Raw genomic sequence first — 20,302 nt, 5'->3', positions numbered from 1 at the left:
ATCGATTGTACGTTCGTTTTTATGAGTTCTAAGCATGATAATATTTCTTCTTTTAAAATCTCAATTGAAATAGATTTAAGTTCACGCAGAGCAAGCTGCACCTGGGAAAATTGGCTAATTTTCTTAAAGTTTGACCTTTTGAAGTGTTATGATGAAATGAAGCGTCATAGAAAACATGGAAATCGATGGTCATTTAACATTGTACATAACACTTAGAATAATAATGGCCCTGGCATCGATGAATTGGGCCATGTTTAACACAGGAATATATTGAAAATCTTCCCGTCATTTATTCTGAAATTATGGTAAGTATTTTCCGGTTCTTTCTGAGCATTTCTGAACGAGCATTGATCTTCTAAGGTCTATTGTTGAGAAGGGTAAAAACTGGTGCAGATTTAATGTAATTGAAAGCAAAGAAGTGTGAAAATGAGGTTCTCGGAAAAGTTTCTGATTAAATAAATGCTGTGTGAAGGAAATATAATTTAGCATTGCAAGACAGCATATTCATCGATGAAGTAAGCGATAATAAATGAAATACCAAAGCAGGCAAACCAAACAATGAACTATAAACAAAACCATCCAAATATATGACTATACCCAGTCTGAAGCTCTCTGAAGTGTTATTTTCCTTTTTTATTTTATGACAATATCGTGAGTGACACAAGACAGTGTCGTATTTTTCATGTAAGAAAAAGGACCATGTTATGCGTTCAAGAAACTGCTATGCTCATCATAAGCGCACATGTCTTGTAGAATTAAAAAAAACAACACGCTAATGTCCTTGTTAAAAAAGCGCCACTGTCCTTTTTAAAAAATGTCATAAACATTGAATCGCAAACGTTCCGAGCTCACCTGGCTTTATTGTCTTTATCAGAGAACCAACATAGTATAAAAAATATTTCCGAATAATAGGTTTATGCGGATTTATAAATAAGAAACACACCTTAGTGATCACGATACTGTATCACACGCCCTTGCGTCTTAAAAACAATATAATCCTTATTGTAAGACTTTCTGAAATATGAATTAACATTAAATATGGGAAGAGTTATATATGGCTTCTTAAAAAGGAACAGGAACAGTAAGGCATATAATTGGCCCAAAATTAAGTATAAATCTAAAGAAATTATCATACATGATATTGTAAATATGTCCTAAAAGAGGGGGCGAAAGATACCAGAGTGACATTCAAACTCATAGATCGAAAATAAACTGACAACGTCATGGCCAAAAAGAAAAAGACAAACACACTAATAATAGTACACAAAACACAACATAGAAAGCTAAAGACTAAGCAACACGACCCCCCCCCCCCCCCCCCCCCAACCCCGCAAAAAACACCGTTGGGGTAATATCAGGTGTTCCGGAAGGATGATCACATCCTGCTCCACATGTGGCCCCCGTCTTAGGTAGATATCTTCACAACTGAAATAAATGCATGAAATCAACTGTTTGTTTCATTTTCGTGGGTACTATGCGTATATTATGACGACATTTTGTAGCGGCACAACATTTTAAATCCTTTCATTTTCGTTTACGTTTTTTATTTTCATGGTGCATTTTGCTTTTTTAAGAAGAAATAGGAATTACTGTTCTCCAACATTTCCTTTTCTTGGATTAAGTATGGACCTAAGTGCCCCTTCTAATTTTGGGTTTCGCGTCACCATTCTGACAACACTTTGCTGTAAATTTATACTGTGCGAGCCACACATTACTAAACCGAACGATGGAACTTGTGTAGATAATGATAACCTGAGCAAATGTCTAGTAACGTCAAACGATGGAACTTGTGTAGATAATGATAACCTGAGCAAATGTCTAGTAACGTCGAACGATGGAACTTGTGTAGATAATGATAACCTGAGCAAATGTCTAGTAACGTCGAACGATGGAACTTGTGTAGATTGTGATAACCTGAGCACATGTCTAGTAACGTCGAACAATGGAACTTGTGTAGATAATGATAACCTTAGCAAATGTCTAGTAACGTCGAACGATGGAACTTGTGTAGATTGTGATAACCTGAGCAAATGTTTAGTAACGTCGAACGATGGAACTTGTGTAGATAATGATAACCTGAGCAAATGTTTAGTAACGTCGAACGATGGAACTTGCGTAGATTGTGATAACCTGATCAAATGTCTAGTAACGTCGAACGATGGAACTTGTGTAGATAATGATAACCTTAGCAAATGTCTAGTAACGTCGAACGATGGAACTTGTGTAGATTGTGTAGATAATGATAACCTGAGCACATGTCTAGTAACGTCGAACGATGGAACTTGTGTAGATAATAATAACCTGAGCAAATGTCTAGTAACGTCGAACGATGGAACTTGTGTAGATTGTGATAACCTGAGCACATGTCTAGTAACGTCGAACGATGGAACTTGTGTAGATTGTGATAACCTGAGCAAATGTCTAGTAACGTCGAACGATGGAACTTGTGTAGATAATGATAACCTGAGCAAATGTTTAGTAACGTCGAACGATGGAACTTGTGTAGATTGTGATAACCTGAGCAAATGTCTAGTAACGTCGAACGATGGAACTTGTGTAGATAATGATAACCTTAGCAAATGTCTAGTAACGTCGAACGATGGAACTTGTGTAGATTGTGATAACCTGAGCAAATGTCTAGTAACGTCGAACGATGGAACTTGTGTAGATAATGATAACCTGAGCAAATGTCTAGTAACGTCGAACGATGAAACTTGTGTAGATAATGATAACCTGAGCACATGTCTAGTAACGTCGAACGATGGAACTTGTGTAGATAATAATAACCTGAGCAAATGTCTAGTAACGTCGAACGATGGAACTTGTGTAGATTGTGATAACCTGAGCACATGACTAGTAACGTAGAACGATGAAACTTGTGTAGATAATGATAACCTGAGCACATGTCTAGTAACGTCGAACGATGGAACTTGTGTAGATTGTGATAACCTGAGCAAATGTCTAGTAACGTCGAACGATGGAACTTGTGTAGATAATGATAACACTGATTCTTATTGTTATAGAGCTCAAAACAAAATTAGTGCTTATAACATAAATTCTAATTATCCACTATTTATTTTACCGCAAACTACAAAAAAAATGTAAGTCTGATAAAGTTTCTAATTAGCGTTTATTTCAGTTAATTTCATGCACTTTCATGCGTAAGGATAAAAGACGGAACAATGATTAAATGGGACACATGTCTTACTCAGCAGGGCATCTCTACTGACAATTCCTGAGTATCAGACAATTATATCAGAACGGGATTTAAGCACGTCTGACTTTTACAGTTTAACTTTGGCTTCATAGTGACAACTTTTATAGGTTTAAAAACTATTTAATTATCGAGTGTACATGTGGAAAAAGAAAGCTCGTCAAATATTATGCATTTACCCAGCTATGAACAAAAGCATGGACGCCTCTTCGTTTGTGTTCAGTGAGGTTATAGCTATCCTGGTTCCCGGTCTTACGTTCCAAGTATTAGCTAATAGCCATACTTTTACGATATATTGGTATATGTGTAACATACTGAATATTGCGATCGGGAACCAGTCTAGGTTATAGCTATCTGATTTGAAATGGTCTCTCTTGACATATTGCCCTCCCAATGTACCTTAGCACAAACAGTTTTCAAAATGCCTAATTTTGTGAACCAAACCTTACGTACAGTATGTTAATTCTCAGTGGATTTAACCAGGAAAGCTAAAATACACGTGTATAGCCCCGTTGTCTTCAGTCATATATCTCGAGATATCGGATTAAAATCACCATTCCGAATAGATGTGACTGTGTATTTATATATCCCACACAGCCAAATGGTTGTCCTACTTTATCAAAGCTTTATTGACGAACCAAACCTACATACTTTGTTGTAAGCGAAAGAATAACGGAACTAATTGGAAGGTTTTACCTGATTATTTATGTTCGGTATAAATGGAAGCTCTCCTCCGGGTGCGGGATTTTTTCGTTGTGTTGGAAACCCATTGGTGGCCTTCGGTTGTTTTCTACTCTTAGTTCGGTTTGTTTTGACACATTCCCCATTTCCATTATCAATTTTATGTTATATAATTTCGGGAAGGATTTTGCGCATGGGGCCGGAAGGATTTTCTTACATCAATCTTGAGAAGGATAGGCACTATAAGGAAAGTTCACCATCTCCCGACTCGAAAAATAACTTACATGAACATAATATATACCATATATATATATTCATCGACTTAAAAATAATTATTAAATAATGAGTAGCAAATAAATCATAAAATTGACAATAATCCAACACTGAAGCAACTCCACCCAAGTTGCTCATAGCTTTGCTCCTGTCTGATAAATTTGATAAAAATGTTGACATATGATTGTATTTACGAAATGGACCATTTAACTCGGGTTATATCAATATGTTAGAAAATATGGGTTTGACACACATCTACTGTGATATGGTATCTTGCTCAACACTTCCTGAGTTACAAACAATTACATCTGAATAATGATTGAAGCACGTCTTTATTTCAGAATTATCTAGAACGTTTTCTGTCACCAATGTACTGTACTAATTTGTCAAAAAGTATTAGTTTGGTTTCTTTGGTGACACGACACGTGGAAACCTCGAAAAAAAAAGATATGTTTATTATTTGGCTTTGACTTGTTTATATAGAAGTTTGTGATAAAAGAGGTTCAAGGAGTCTTAAACATATCTTTTCTGTTTTTTTTGTTTAATATATACGAAACGAGAGAAATTATTCAACGCTTTCGTAAAGGGTTGTAACAGAACAGAAATAGATAATTTAAAGGAAAAGAAAAACCAGTATAGACCAGCAAAGCAACTACATATGTTGTGCTCGCCGTTTACATATTAATTTAAACAATACATGATAGGACATTTTCTGTAAAAATGAGAAGAAGAAAAAACTATAAGCAATAATAAGTTTTGAAACTAGAGGAAAAGAAATGTCACATATTAATATACTGTTCATTTTGGATTTGGCAATGTCAATGTTTTGCTATGAGGACCCTAGCAATCAGACGAAACAAAAGGGGTACACTTTTAATAAATAAAAAAAGTGCCTTCAATTGGTTATCAGGAGTAATTGATCATACAAATGCCTTCTTCCTTTTGTGGAAATTACAAGAGTCTAGTTTACGAATATATAGACATTGCATAGTGACACCAAGTTAGAAAAGCATTCATTGGAAACTTTTCTATTGTTTTATTAGAAATTATTTTAATATTGAAACATGTCACAAGGGTAAACTATATATTAAACAGCAAAGAGCTAGAAAATTATGAAGAAAAAATATACTGTCCTTGAAAAATTTACAATTTACATCAGTATGACAAACTAACCTATAACAGAACCAATTTTTAGACCATGACACATCGCTGTTTTTCTCTCGTGTTTACTACCCAATATCTAATCAATTAAGCTCGATATCCCACCATGGAAAATGAATTACAGAACATGATAAATGTGTAATGTTATATTTCATTTATGTTTTATTGAGTGTTGCAAGAGTTTGTCAAATCAAACGGCGGGAGTAATTGCCGGAGGCGGTACACGGATGCAGACATGAAAAATGACATTAACAATTATGACCTGTTGTAACTGTATTTAATCTCTTGTTGCCTCCACTGTCTACATTCATGTTATATATGCATGTAAATAAAGCAATGTGACATCATAAACAAACAAGTACACAACGGCATGCAACATTTAGACGTAAACGACGAGACTGAGAAGTCACCAGGAAGAGATTTATTCATTTCAAAAACTGCAAAAAAAAAAATAAAAAAATAAAAAAATAAACAAGTCATTGATATTCAGACAGCAACCTTACAACACATGAAAAGCAAAGAAAATAGACCTCTTATGGGCACGAACGATGAACAAAATGTATATAAATATTTCAATTTTTCCTAGTTTAGACAATTTATGAATTAATATTTAACGGAGACGATCAAGTATCAGACTGATATATTATTTTTTAGAAATAACTTTACTTCCATTGAGGTGAGTGCTCAATAATAACATTACTTTCATAGAGGTGAGTGCTCAATTTTCTCGCAAAACTAGTACCAATCTTGAGTACAAACGGAGATTGATCTTGACCGGTAATTCTGAGGCAAAACAAATTGAAATAATTACGTACGATTCTAACTAGTCATGATATTCCCGAGACAATAGATATAGGAAGATGTGGTATGAGTGCCAATGAGACAATTCTCCATCCAAGAAACATTGTATAAAAGTATAGGTCAAGGTACGGCCTTCAACACGGAGCTTTTGCTCACACCGAACAGCAAGCTATGAAGGACCCCAAAATTACTAGTGTTAAACCATTCAAACGGAAAAACCAACGGTGTAATCTATATAAAAACGAAAAACGAGAAACACTTATATAAGAAGTCTACTAAAATGAACTTTTTTATACTACAGAACAAATTCGTAGCTTTAGTCCTTAAAGTTTATTCTTTACTTTTGAAAAAAACCAGCAAATTGCAGTACAATGTACTTGTTAAGGTCGCCGATAGAACGAATGCCTTTAAAAATAAAAGGAACAATACATTTTTATTTTTATTTATCCGGATGGTGCCTGAAAATCAACACAATTGTTCTTATTGTCTACCTCAGCATAATTATCTTAAAACGAACGTGGGTTGCTTTTTTACAACCTTTTGAGACTATTTCCTGTGTGTATCTTGTTTCGCTGTCTTTGCATAGATCTTTGACATTATATATATGTTTAAATATAGATGCATGTACTATTACATGCATGGAAAGTCAGGGTGTTGTTTTGTTGTGTTTAAATATAGATACTGTTACTGCTGAGAGGGTGTAGTTTTTCTGTACGCTTGAATAAATCTTTTGTAATCAGATTCATATTCGTATTAAACATTTGTCTTGCGCAACCAACACTATTAATCAGGAACAAATCTGGATGTCTGCTACAGTTGGTTGAACGGCTGAGGTAAAGTACAAATGACATTTAAGATGTAATATTTTAATACATCTTATTTGAGGTTAAAAAGTGCCAGAAATTTACAAACAAAAATTATTATGGGATGTCATATACGGAGAACAAATGACCACAGTAATTTAATTGTTTCGTGAATATTTAATTTTTCAATCCATTATTATGTGTTCTTAAATAAAATTAGAAAGAGTTAATTTGCAACATGTTAACCTTGTACACAGAACCAGTGTTTAAAATTGTGCAAAAATTAATAACGATATAAATTTAAAGAGAATAAAATTCCCTTTGCAATTAAGTTATTAACAAAATGTTTGCATTCATTTTAGGCGTGACTGAACATAGTAAAGACCTATTTTTGTTTCCTTTTCACATGAGCGATGACTTGAAAATGAAACAGATTATGATGTGACCAAGATATTTTCCGTTTTGCAATTGTGTATAAGTTTGTAACATTGCAGATTTAAAGTTTATAAACATCATGATGTTTTATTAGATTCAAACCCCGGGTTTCTACTACAAACTTTTAACCAACTCAGATGTCCCGTGTTTCCTATATATTATACAGAATATAAGAATGACTGCTGCAAATATGGTTGATGAAGTCATTTAATCCACTTCATCTTTCATATAACTCGGTAAATTTAAGCATTTTCTTTTAAAAAATAACTTATTTGATAGCTTTATGTCAAATTTAGAACCACATTCAGAATGTTTGCATTCAAATCCCGTCTGGTTCTCGTACGTTTTCTTTTGATCAATGTATTGTCTGTATTTCATGGACATACAATTATTGGTTTTCTCTTATGAATTTAACATTTTTGCAACTAAATTATTTCAATTGACATAGGACAATAAAGTTAAATTGTTTTTAATGCCATTGCATCTGGTTGGCAAACATAAAGTCCTCTCATATAGAGAGTAAAACCATTTGTCGACCAAAACAAACTCTGTAATAATTTGGTTCAAGAGATTTTGCCTACAAGACTAGTGTATGAACATCCAAATTTGAAATATGTAGCCGATTTTATTTTTAAAAACAGTTAATAATGGTTAACTATTGAGTTGCAAGGCAAAATGTATAAAATAAATAAGGCTTCGTAAAAAGAAATTACATTGAATTTTGATTTCCCGAGAGCGAGAATGAATGTATTTAGAAGTATAGGGTCAATTTCCTATCAAATTGTTTCACTCACAAGGTCAAAATCTACGAGTTCTCAAATCTATCTGCACATTGAATATATAAGATAGCATATAGTTAATCTATTTTTCAAAACAATTTTCCATATAAATATAAAATCAGAATGCCATTCAGTTTTGTATGTTGCTGCGTCGACGTTTTTTATTAGACAATATTTCAAATTTTACATTTTTTACAGAGGACGACTCTTATACCAGAATGAAATTCTTTATACCCAAGGGACAATACAAAGCTGTGCTTCCAACACATTCTTTTTCGTTTAATTCTTGCGCATTGTTGATAAATTATTAATACATTTTCAGCTATCTTTCATCGTATATGGTTTGATGGTCTGGTTATATAAGCAATGATATATAGTTAGAGTCTGAATTATATATAGCTAGAGTCTGGAAGTACAAACATTGGGTTGTGTTACAAAGAAAAGATTGAAAAGCTTTTTGAAAATGCCCCTGTGTGTAATATAATTGTGAGTATAATGTCACTCCATAAATATTACCAATTCAAATAGTCATGATCTTCAATATAATTTTCCGGAAAAAAGTATAGTCAACTCTAAGGTGTCTGTTAATTCTGTGGTAGACATTGTAACATATTCTTCAATTAAGTAAAGCTAAACCAAATGTCTACAGAAGATGAGGGGGGTTCTGTGGACGTTTGGTTTCGTCAGTCCATTCTGTAGTATACAGTTTAACATACTTCTATAAGACAAAGGGAATGTCTAACAAAAGGAATGCATACTCGTGCGATTTTCTTATATAGACCTTAAGACTAAATTTTCGTTGTCGAGGACATTGTGACCATTATTACCTTAGCTGTATTTGGCAGGACTTTTAGGAATGTTTGCTCCTCATTGTTCTTCAACTTCGAACTTAATTTGGTTCGATCATCACTGATCAGTCTTATGTAGACGTAATGCCCGTCTGGCGCAAATAGAAAATTTCAAACCTGGTATCTATGATGAGTTTATTTAATGTGGCTCATAATTCTATTGTTCATCGTTTCTCAGAGCTGTTTCGCTGATTAGAGGAATACATGGTACTAGTAAATACAATATGAGATTTTTTGTGTTATATAAATTTGCCTCTGATTAAAATAAACAAAGGCTCTTTACATGTACACCGATTGGTTCATATAAAAATGTAGAAACTATTGCAAGCATGCACTTTTAAGTGACATGATAATATATTTTATTATTTCTGGCCATTTCATTCTATAAATATAAGAAGATGTGGTATGAGTGCCAAGTCACAATTTGTAAATGTAACCCATTACAGGTCAAAGTACGGTCTACAACACGGTCTTTATACTCATATATATATATATACATACAGTCTCATATGCAGTTTTGCCCCTTTATTCTTAAAAAATATATAAGAATTTGTATAATTGTATATTTTTTATATCAAGTTATATTTACATATATTCACTTGTACGTGTAGGTTGCTAAAATGTCTATGATTGTGAATGACATTTATCTTAAATACGCACTATTTATCTTTTGTCGGGTTGTTGTCTCTTTGACACATTCCACATCGACATTCTCAATTTTACTATGATGTAATAATTCTTTTCGTGACGTCCTTGTAGTCATCATCTTGTAGTCTTAATTTAAAACGAAGTCAGCATGCTTGCTGGTTCGTAATTTATCCTTATACAAAGTGTACTCGGAAAACTTCTGCCTTAAGCATTTATCATTTAATTATTTAAATACTAATTTATATGAGATGTCATTGTATGTTTTCTGGTCAAGTTATATACAGTAAGGAAGATAAATGGTCACAAATAACAAACTCATTTTTTCTCAGATCTACTGAAATTTTTGGCGTTGAAGAATAGCACCTTCACGAATTCATACAAACTAACGTTAAGTTTATGATGAACGCAGACAATCAGACGCGGTACGTGTCCTGAAGGTGGGAAAGGAAAAGTTAAACAGGTACGAAATCAAAAATCCTCTTGAAAATACGTCAAAATATTTGTAAACTGCCTTTTCAAGTGTCTATGCCTTTACGATTCCTCAAATACCAACACATGCCTTAGTATATAGATAGAAACTAACGTTCCATCTAGGTAAACAAACTATAAACTCTGTAATCACTCCAATGATGAATTGTTTAAGCAGATTTTTACCGTGGTGATATATTCCTGTATATTCCTACTTGTAAGTCACATTCATTCCATTCGATATGTCTCGTTACCTATCCAATGGAGGTATGTTAGAGCCAATAGGTCAAAGATCATCGTCTGACAAACTATCACTGTTTTTCTTTTGTGTGGCCAATACTGTGTTAGTATTAATTGTAAACCAGCATGACTTTCAATATTCTGGATTATAGCACTGTTGAGAAAGTCCTCGGAAGGTATCGATAGCTTAGCCACAAAGTTGTTAAATTCTTCCAAAAGTAGTACTTATGAATTGAATGTGAAGGCGTGAAAGCGCCGTCTGGTGTAATTATCATCAAATTGACGCCAAATAAGTGGTGAAAATATGTTCATCAAAGTTAAAAGGTGACAGGGAAAACTGGACAACACTATAATGTTTATGTCATAATAATCAGTCCTAAAAATCTACAGGAGTGATGTCTTGATGATACATAAATAAATTTAATAAACAAACATAAACAAAAAGAGAGAAAGAATTTTACAGAAGAACAAAAACAATAATCGAATATAAATACACGAGAGTTAAAAATTAACGAAAAGGCCCGACAAATATTATACATTGAGTGTAGATGTTCTTGCTTAAAAATCAAGCTTATTTAATTATAAATGTATATACAGTATTGTCTGCAACTTGGATACCGGCAGTTTATAGTTTTAAAATAAGTATGTCAGTAAATTATTGTCCTATAAACAAAATGTAGATGAAACAAAAGTTAAAAACAGTAATAAAAAAAGTACACAGATCTATCAATGCCTAACCAAATGAGAGAGTTCAAAACTGTGCATGTCAAAGAAGAAGTGGAAAGTTAGCGATACAATAACTATATTTATATTTTTTAATCAATATTCCCGATACCTTAATCCTATTATAGTTTAAGACAAAGGCGGAGAAAACGTAACTAAGTTTTTGGTTTTATGCGGATTTCCCCCCGTGTAGATTATTGTTTGTCTTGTTTTTACTTCAGAGATATTCTTTGGTATAAGTATCTCCAAACTTTTTCTTCTTGAAAAATTCTCTTTATGCTAATTTTTTGCATCGATCTTTTCGATGATCTGTCGAAACGACGGCTGAAGATTATAGAGGCATAACAGACAGTTAACTTCATCATTCGGTAATAACACTTGAAAATCAGCTGTAAATGTGTATAAATGTTTATAGAATGATATCGTATTGCCATATGTGAGAATGATTACCTCTTAATAATCATGATCTTTGTTTAATTTAACGATAAACTGTCATTTATTAATCTTGACCCGGAAGTGACATATCGATTGATTATCAAAACAAGCAAAAATCCACGCGCCAATATGAAAATCTTAAACTCCATAACGATAAATCAGACTAACTTAATAACTTTTATTATCCTTCGAAAGTTTTTGAAGATATCTGATTTTGCACCCATGTTGATTTTAGAATGAAAATGGGAAATGTATCTAAGAAACAACAACCCAACCAAAGAGCAGAAACAGCCAACGGCCACCATTGGGTCTTCAACTTAAAGCAAGAAAATCCCGTACCCGGAGGCGTATTTCAGCTGGCCCCTAAATAAAATGAGTACTATAGTTCAGTGATAATGGACGTCATACTATATAAATGAACTAAAATTAAACATCATACAAGAATAACAAAGGCCAGAGAATTTTATGTTTGTCTCTTTTTGACTCGATTTAAAAAATAAATAAACCTAAAACACAAATTTCCTTGAAAAGCCATCTTTGATCTTATCTCTATGGTAGTGAACCACTGCCACCAACTCTTATTAATCTTGTACACAACAAGACACAATATTCTAAGACACGAGATCATTCATCTTGTTTCAGAGGTAGAATTTAATTACACCCAAAAATTATATTAAAAACGTAAAATGAATTGTTGACATGATGAAGACCCAGAACAATAAACAAAAAATGAAAAAAATTAAACATGACAGTGACACGTGCGGACATTTTTGGGCGTAGACCCAGCGCCAATTGTCTTGTTCCAAAATTAATGACCTACAAGAAGAAATTATAATTCGACACTTTTTTAAAACTGTGTACACTGTTGTATACACCGAATTAGTCATAAGTAAAATCATATTTTTTTGTTCGATATACATTTTTAGGATGTATGAATTGAACTTTTGTTCTCATGTACTTTAGAAAAAAATTACATGCTCATGTTGGTGGGAAAAATATTGTTTTTAGGCTAAGGGTCGCTCACTTTTCGTAAACATGTTTATAAAAATTTGGCATTTCATGAAAATGTCAAAATCAAGTCTAACGGAACGTCACTTTGTCGTGAAGAACAATCTTTTTTAATGAAGAGTTTCATCTATGCACAAAGTGTTTTGTTGCTAACTGGCGGTGACAATGGGTATATATACATGTGTAAAAAAGTCTAATGAATAAAAGTAGCGTGAAAAAAGAAGATTAACAACGAAAGGAAAGATGAATGGCTTATAATATCGCCATTCTACATCTGGTGGATAACTGTCTCATTGGCATAACCTCATCTCCTTAATTTTTATGATGATGTCTTAGCTTTTTTGAATTATGCTTTTTTGAATACACATTCCCTTGCCCTTGATCTTATATCCAGTATAACATATACACAAGGATAGTTGGAATTACCAAAAAAAGCCGGACTGAATAACAAACCACCGACTCTTTCCACAGAGAAAAAAAGTTGTAGAACGACAATCAACAATGTAAAAAATATGGTAACATGCAGTTTCGATAATCTGACTTCGTATAGGCACAAACTGAGGTTTGGGTAAAACCATTTTTGTAAAAGTACACAGAAACCTTTTTATAGTGACTGATACTCCAATATTTCGCTTTTGAAATTATTCTTTTCACAACATTATTGTCATTTGACAGTATTGACGCTCAAATTTAGTTTTAGGCTTATTTTTTAAAATGAAAAAATCATTCTTTGCTCTTTCTAAAATTCTCGACGTTATTCAACTATATAAATGTACTTCATATTCAATGGTAAATGGTAAATCATTTCACGTGCATTGCGTTTAAAATGAGTTTACACGTATTTAATCTTCTATATCAAAAAGGTAGTATGACTGTATGCACTATATATATCGTCGTCTTACCACTATACCTCATGTAAGTATATAAGATTGATTGTTTTTCTTGGCTGACACAAAAATGTACCTCTTTGATATACATACATGTTCCTCTTTAATATACAAACAAGATCCTCTTTAATATATAGTTCTTCAGAAGACAGAACATTATCCGTTTCGATCATCTATTCTGGACAAAGTTATCAATGTAGTAAGGCAACATTAAATGTTCTATTATATTTTTCATACCCTATATTTCAAATTTAATATGCATTAAAAAATCTTTTTTTTTATTTCATGTTAGCGATAAAGATATTTACACATCAAATTGAGGGTATAAACATTTATCAAAATCGTAATAAAGAAACAAAATTACGATTTAAGAGTGTGTATTTAAATAATTCAATATTCAGATATAAAGAAGTCCTGATTTTCAAGGTTTGAAAAGTTAGGTATAATTGTGTCGTGAAGGATGATATATTATACATAGCATTGTATTTTGACCAAATAAAACTGCAAAAGGACGTTTCAAGTTTTAAATTATTCATTTCGATTGCATCTTAGATTAATATCTATTAAATGTTGCAAATTTAAAATCTTTATATCTATTTGAAATTATGACATTTGAATTTTAATGATTAAAGAAGTAAAATTGAACTTCTTTAAATCATTAGTATGATAATACTTCTATAAAGATGTTGATTACATGGCGGAACATATAAAACAAATTTATTTCACAGCTCGAACCAATCTTTTGTGTCAATTGTAATAATTTCTGGGCGATGTAACACATCCCGTCTATGCGGTTTTCTTATTTCGAATATTATTTGATTTTTTGTAAAGATATCTCTTTGCCATACATGTGGCTTGGAGGTGAGAAATATTAATTTTCATATAATTTCTACTTTTTTTTCATCTTTTCTTCAAAGTTACTAACTTTGAAAGAAGGCGCCAAATTTCGTTTATCTGATCGTACATCAGTTGTATTTCCGTTTGTGAACAGAAAGAATACATACTCACAAATCGCATATATACAATAGAAAATATCATTTGAATCATATAACTTTGCGCCTTTATAAATTAAGATAAATAAATGTATACGATATTCTTCCAGTGAACTAGTTAAGCTCTTGTGACCTAAAGCTAATCCATTTATGAGTTTGGTGAATATCTGGAGCATTTATTCCAAAAATGTACAAGAAGGACATCTGTAACCAAACCAAAATTCTTATATTGATAAAACTATATTGTCTTTCGCATAAATAAATCAATGGATTATTTTAATAGACGGCCTCCGATAATAAAGTTAACATTAAATGTTGAATTCATTATCAAAATTCCTCCAACAGCAATATGTATTACTGATAGATGTTATATTCACCCAGTAGTCAGCACTTCGGTGTTGACATGAATATCAATATGGTCATTTTTATAATTTCCTGTTACAAAACTTTGATTTTTTTGTAAAACCAAGGATTTGTATAGTACTATACAAATCCTTGGTAAAACTAAGGATTTTTTTTTATCCCAGGCATAGATTACCTTGGCCGTATTTGGCAAAACTTTTTGGAATTATTGGTCACCAATGCTCTTCAACTTTGTACTTGTTTGGCTTTATAACTATTTTGATCTTGGTGTCACTGATGAGTCTTTTGTAGACGAAACGCGCGTCTGGCGTATTAAAGTGTTATCCTGGTATCTTTGATAACTATTATTGAAATATATAATGTCTTTGAAAAAGAATTAAGTTAATGATATAGATTATTTAATATTCGAATTACTGTTGGATTTGATAACTTTTATGTTGACACTGCGACAATGGATTTCTGAAAACTAGAATCTTGTACCCTTTAAATTTCAGTTTTCCGAGAGTATGTTCAAAGCATTTTTGTAGAACCAAAGTTGAAAAGAGAGAGAGACATTTCTGAGAGTATGTTCAAAGCATTTTTGTAGAACAAAAGTTGGAGAGAGAGAGAGAGAGAGAGAGAGAGAGAGAGAGAGAGAGAGAGAGAGAGAGAGAGACCACAAGTCAAGTAACCTTCAAAACTAAATCGTTGGGACCTTGACTGTTCCTTCTGACGTAAATCTTCTAGGCCCATTTCTGACAGATTAATGTCATAAACGATTAATACCAATTAGAAGTCACTATTTCATTTGGTTGTTAATTTTTCATCCAAGTATCCCCCGATCCAACATAGCTTAATAGTAAATTTATATGTCATTTTGGATTTTGTTTTTCAAACGGTTGATTATACAATTGAGACCAGTGTTCCTGATGGGGAAAGTACGTTAGTACTCGGATGTTCATGCAGCAGAACTTACTTTGATAAATTATTTACTACATCCATTTAAGCACGATTTGTACTTTCCCATGGTTTGATGCGTATTGACTAAAATAATTATAAAATCAATGCCTTAAAGTTTTAGGATCACCTCATTGAAAGTTTAAAGAAAATATGAACATTAAAAAATATAAATCAATAAACATAAATCTGAACAGACATGTTGGTAATTAATTGATATTATCTAAGGTTTATTCAATTTTTCGTCAATATGAGCAACAATCTAACAAATTTAATACTTTCAGAACAATATGCGACGGACACCGGTGATCAAATCGAATTCTACCATATCGTGGCTGTAAGTGAATTCATCCACAACATCACATGACCTTAAATAAGTCTGGAGGTTTTCCGGTTGGATTATCATACATTTTTCTTTGGGGAGTTTTCTAACAATCTTGTAACAATGAGTACCATTCAAAACGGTCATAAAGTAACATTAATGTTTCACAAGTTAAAAAGGTATATATCCTAATCAGACCTACGATCAGTGTTTATAGTTTAGTCGATTTGTTCGGGAATTCATGTAAAAATTTAATCAGTACTATCAGAACCAACCATCTAGTCATAACTGAGTGAAACTGAATCGGGTATTTCTTTGACTAGATAATTTCCGACAAAATAAAGTTGTAACTTGTACGATCAACAGACGTCTACCTTGGTACACAATTCTTACGACACTAAATTCCTCTCTTTTATGACCCTCATCGTATGATATTTCAAAAGATATGTATAATAATTGGGTAACTGTTTCGTTTGTAATCTTCAATATTTTCTTTGATTGTAATAAAACATTAAATGTTACGGTCAACGAGTACTCAATTCAAAACCCTCTCCAATTTAATCACCCCAACAGTATGAATATTACAACTTATTCGTTGAAGTTTTGCAAAATTAGTTTGGGCAACATTTAAAGATAGTTAGAGAAATCTTTTATAAAAAGTGTGAACAAAATTTCATATTTAAAAAAAATTAAATCGCAAAGATACTGAACACCGAGGAAAATTAAAAAAATAAAGTCCCTGATCAAATGGCAAAATCAAAAGCCCAAACACATCCAACGATTGGATAACAACTGCATAAATGCTACTTTTATAGTTTTACATATTGCGTTTATCATATGCTGTCAAAAAAAAAAAAAACAATAGATCGTTGTCAAGTTTTTGCGAGTTGATACACATTGTCAATAATTAGTCAATGGTCCGGCAATGACGACCTGGTGATTATAGGGATCACACTTTTGCTCTAAAGAAAATAAGACATATATCTTAAAAAATTCTTTAAAGATTCTCCCTCAATGCATTGGGTTTGTGATGTTGTTTAAAATTGATTCTTCAATTTTGATTTGTTCAAAAGAGAGAAAACAGTTGCAGGTCGGTAAATATTAAAATGATCACGTACTAATCAACACCTGATGTAGTTTATGTATACCTTATTAATTTCAAAAAGTGCATCAGTGTTCTTACAAAGATCAGTATATTTATTGCTGGGTCTGTCAAAATGATCCACGAAAGCGCTATAAAACTATAAACTTCTATTTCAACAGCTACAAACATGGGAGTAAATGTGAAATAACCTTTACTATGTCCAATGTTATATGTAAGTAAATTCCCAACGACCTGTTATAATGCATACAACCTTAGTCTCATTCCTCATGCAATAACATAACGAAGATTGAATGACTTTTTCACTAGTACTAATAATTGAAAACATAAAGACATATTGACGTAATTTGTATAACTTTGTTTCATAAAAAAATAACGACCAAAGTAGATAAAGACATATTGTTTTATGAATGGAATAGTAACACTTTGTAAAAACTATTCTTACTCTGACATCATCAAGATGTTTTTGTTTATTGACAACATTTGTAACATTTGGAGTTTTTTTCTCAATACCATCGTAATTGATATTGGGACCAACTGTACTCCTATTCTTATCGACTTATATGTTTATTATTACAAGACTGACTTGTACATGAACTTCTAAGGAGGAATAAAGGAAAGCCATCAGTAGTCTTTAACTTCATGTTCTACGGACACCATTATGTTTCGGTAGATCTTTAATGTTATTGTTGCAGCAATATAATCCTGTCTTTTTTTCTCGATTTAGAAACGGCGTGTGTTACCAGTGAAGCAGGATTTACTTATCAGTCTGTATCACCTTATATCACCCAGCTTTTAAGCTTGCTTAATGTTCTGCAATCGTCTTTTCTGTGTAAAATTTTGTAGTCTATCGTTTATCTTGTCGTTATTTTGTTTTGTTATTGCATTTCGAGTTTTCTTCAATTAACGATTTTTCGTTGCACCATATGTATCTTCTTCCTCTGTTACCTGTATTCATTTCACTTTATATCGTTTTCTTTTTCTGTATATTTGTTTCATTTTCACCTGCGTTTTATATCATAATTGTATATCCGTTTGAAATTTAAGCAAACATTATTTAACCGGTGTTCAAATTTCATTAACTGATTGGAAAGATGAAGCTAATTCTGAGAAAAAAAGGAACAAGACCGGATGCGTCGACAGGGTAATAATATCTTACTACCTGAAGAACGTTCAAACTATGTACGACTTTTTGCATGTAGAAATTAAAAGAGTAGGGAAGCTATTGTGTTGAAATTAAAAAAAGATATATGCAACAATCCACAGAACATTAGAAGGCAGAAACAATCCAAACGAGAACAAATACCATCACATGATAGATGAAATTACTGGCTTTTTGGTAATACACTTTCTCAACTACTAGTATTCAGATATCGAAGTTATTCAATTTGTCATACAGTTGTGCATTTCATCACATTGTACTAAGAATTGATCCCACAAATTGATTAAAACAGTTATTCTAGATCGTCCAATGACTCAAAACATTAGAAGCCAACAAAAGGTAAAGCTCTGTCGAATCAAATAGAAAAGTGTGTGGATATATGTATATAAAGTAGTATACCGGGATTCAATTAAAAGTCATAAATCGATCGAGAAAAAACAAAACCGGTTTATTAACTAAAATCACATCAACTATAAGGGGAAAACAAAAGAACAAAACAGGAACACTGAAGTGAAACAATAACAAACGTCAACATACAACAAACGCTGATATGTAACAAAGAAAAATAAAGTAAAATTAAAGAATTTTGCAAGGTACTTTTTCTTTTTGTCATTTAAAAGGTTCTAAATGAATTCTGCTTCGTACGAGTACACAAACAAGTTGGCCAGAAGGGATGCACAATTAGTACCCATCAAAATACCGACTATCTATTGAGATATTAATCCTCCAAACTCAGTAAATATTGTCGATTAAAAAGTCATTTTGGTAAGTTTAATCAAATTTGAATGGAAAATAGCTAGACATCTATTTCGTTTGTGTGTGTAAAAGTAAGGAAAAACAATTCGAACATAAAACAAAGAGGCTTCGAATTAACCTTACAAGTTACTAACAAGTTATGCAATAATGAATTAGGAATATTACATACCAATATAAATAAGAAATGGGCACTAGAAGATTAACATTATATGTGTACAGTTCATGCAAACAACGCAATAGAAATATAAGTAATAAACATCATAAGTTTGACAATTAAAATAAATGATGGCAATGACGGGTAATCTCAGAGGACAGCGTAAAAAAAATCACAATTAAAATAAGGAATGCAATGATGGGTAAATGCATATATTATTCTTTAAAAATATGAAAATATAGATATATTGCGTTCTATAGATCTTTACAGACTGTAATATTAATGTATTTTGATTGTATATTATTCTTAACTTATCATCATAAGAAACTTTGAACCATTCTTTATGTCTGGCGTACAAAATTATATAAGCCAGGTTTCATTGATGTTTTGTTTACAACCACTGGGTCCATGCCACTGCTTTAAGATGTGTCCTTCTTGATGGTATCACTAGACCTGTAATTTATATGGTCATATTCATGAACTAACTGACAAGAAAATTTTGATTGGTTCGAAAAGCTAAGGATTTTCTACCCGTAGAATAGATTACCTTTGCAAAACCTTTCGGAATTTTGGGTCCTGAGTGATTCTATCTCCGTACTCTATTTGTCCTTTTAACATTTTTAGCGTCATTTATGCTTCTTATAAAATTATTAGCCTGGTTTCTTTGATGAATTGTTTAAAACATTTGGTCGATGCCTGAAGCTACCTTTTACCCTTTTCGGCCCTTATTTCATTCAGGCGTCACTGATGAATATTTTGAAGACTCAATTAGCTGGCACAATTATAAGCATGCTATCTTTGAGGAGCATGGAATAGCCACTGAATTCCTTTTTAAATAAAGATCACGTTTTTCTACACAACATTCGTTTTAACCTTCTTAAAAAAACAAATAGAAGATTGGTCATTTTATTTACAAACCGAACATTATTTGGGATTCGAAATTAATGGCTACTTCTCGTTAAGTCGTCTAATTCTACAAGTGCCATAATAAATCAGTTGTACGACTTAAATGCATTTTATTCTATTATATATTCCTATTGCCCAGTATATCTTCCATGAAACATTGTATCTTGGGTTGTGACATTCCTGCATGATTGTGTCACTGCAATTA

At 32.2% G+C, this 20,302-nt stretch overlaps 1 protein-coding gene across 1 annotated transcript; it reads left to right on the top strand.

Moving 5' to 3' along the window:
* Positions 1–1,623: 1,623 nt before the first annotated feature.
* On the top strand, positions 1,624–2,853 carry LOC139518639 (cysteine-rich, acidic integral membrane protein-like). The gene has a single exon (XM_071310116.1). The coding sequence runs from the start codon at positions 1,624–1,626 to the stop codon at positions 2,851–2,853; it is 1,230 nt and encodes a 409-aa protein (XP_071166217.1).
* The last annotated feature ends 17,449 nt before the right edge of the window (positions 2,854–20,302 follow it).

Source organism: Mytilus edulis, chromosome 4 (assembly GCF_963676685.1).
Source record: "Mytilus edulis chromosome 4, xbMytEdul2.2, whole genome shotgun sequence".
NCBI lineage: Eukaryota > Metazoa > Mollusca > Bivalvia > Mytilida > Mytilidae > Mytilus > Mytilus edulis.
Note: the sequence above shows the minus strand (reverse complement) of the source record. Positions and strands in the feature narration are given on the sequence as shown.

What these genes read in the sequence shown, in the direction of transcription:
- LOC139518639 (XM_071310116.1), top strand. Translation starts at nt 1,624, where the DNA reads ATGGACCTAAGTGCCCCTTCTAATTTTGGGTTTCGCGTCACCATTCTG.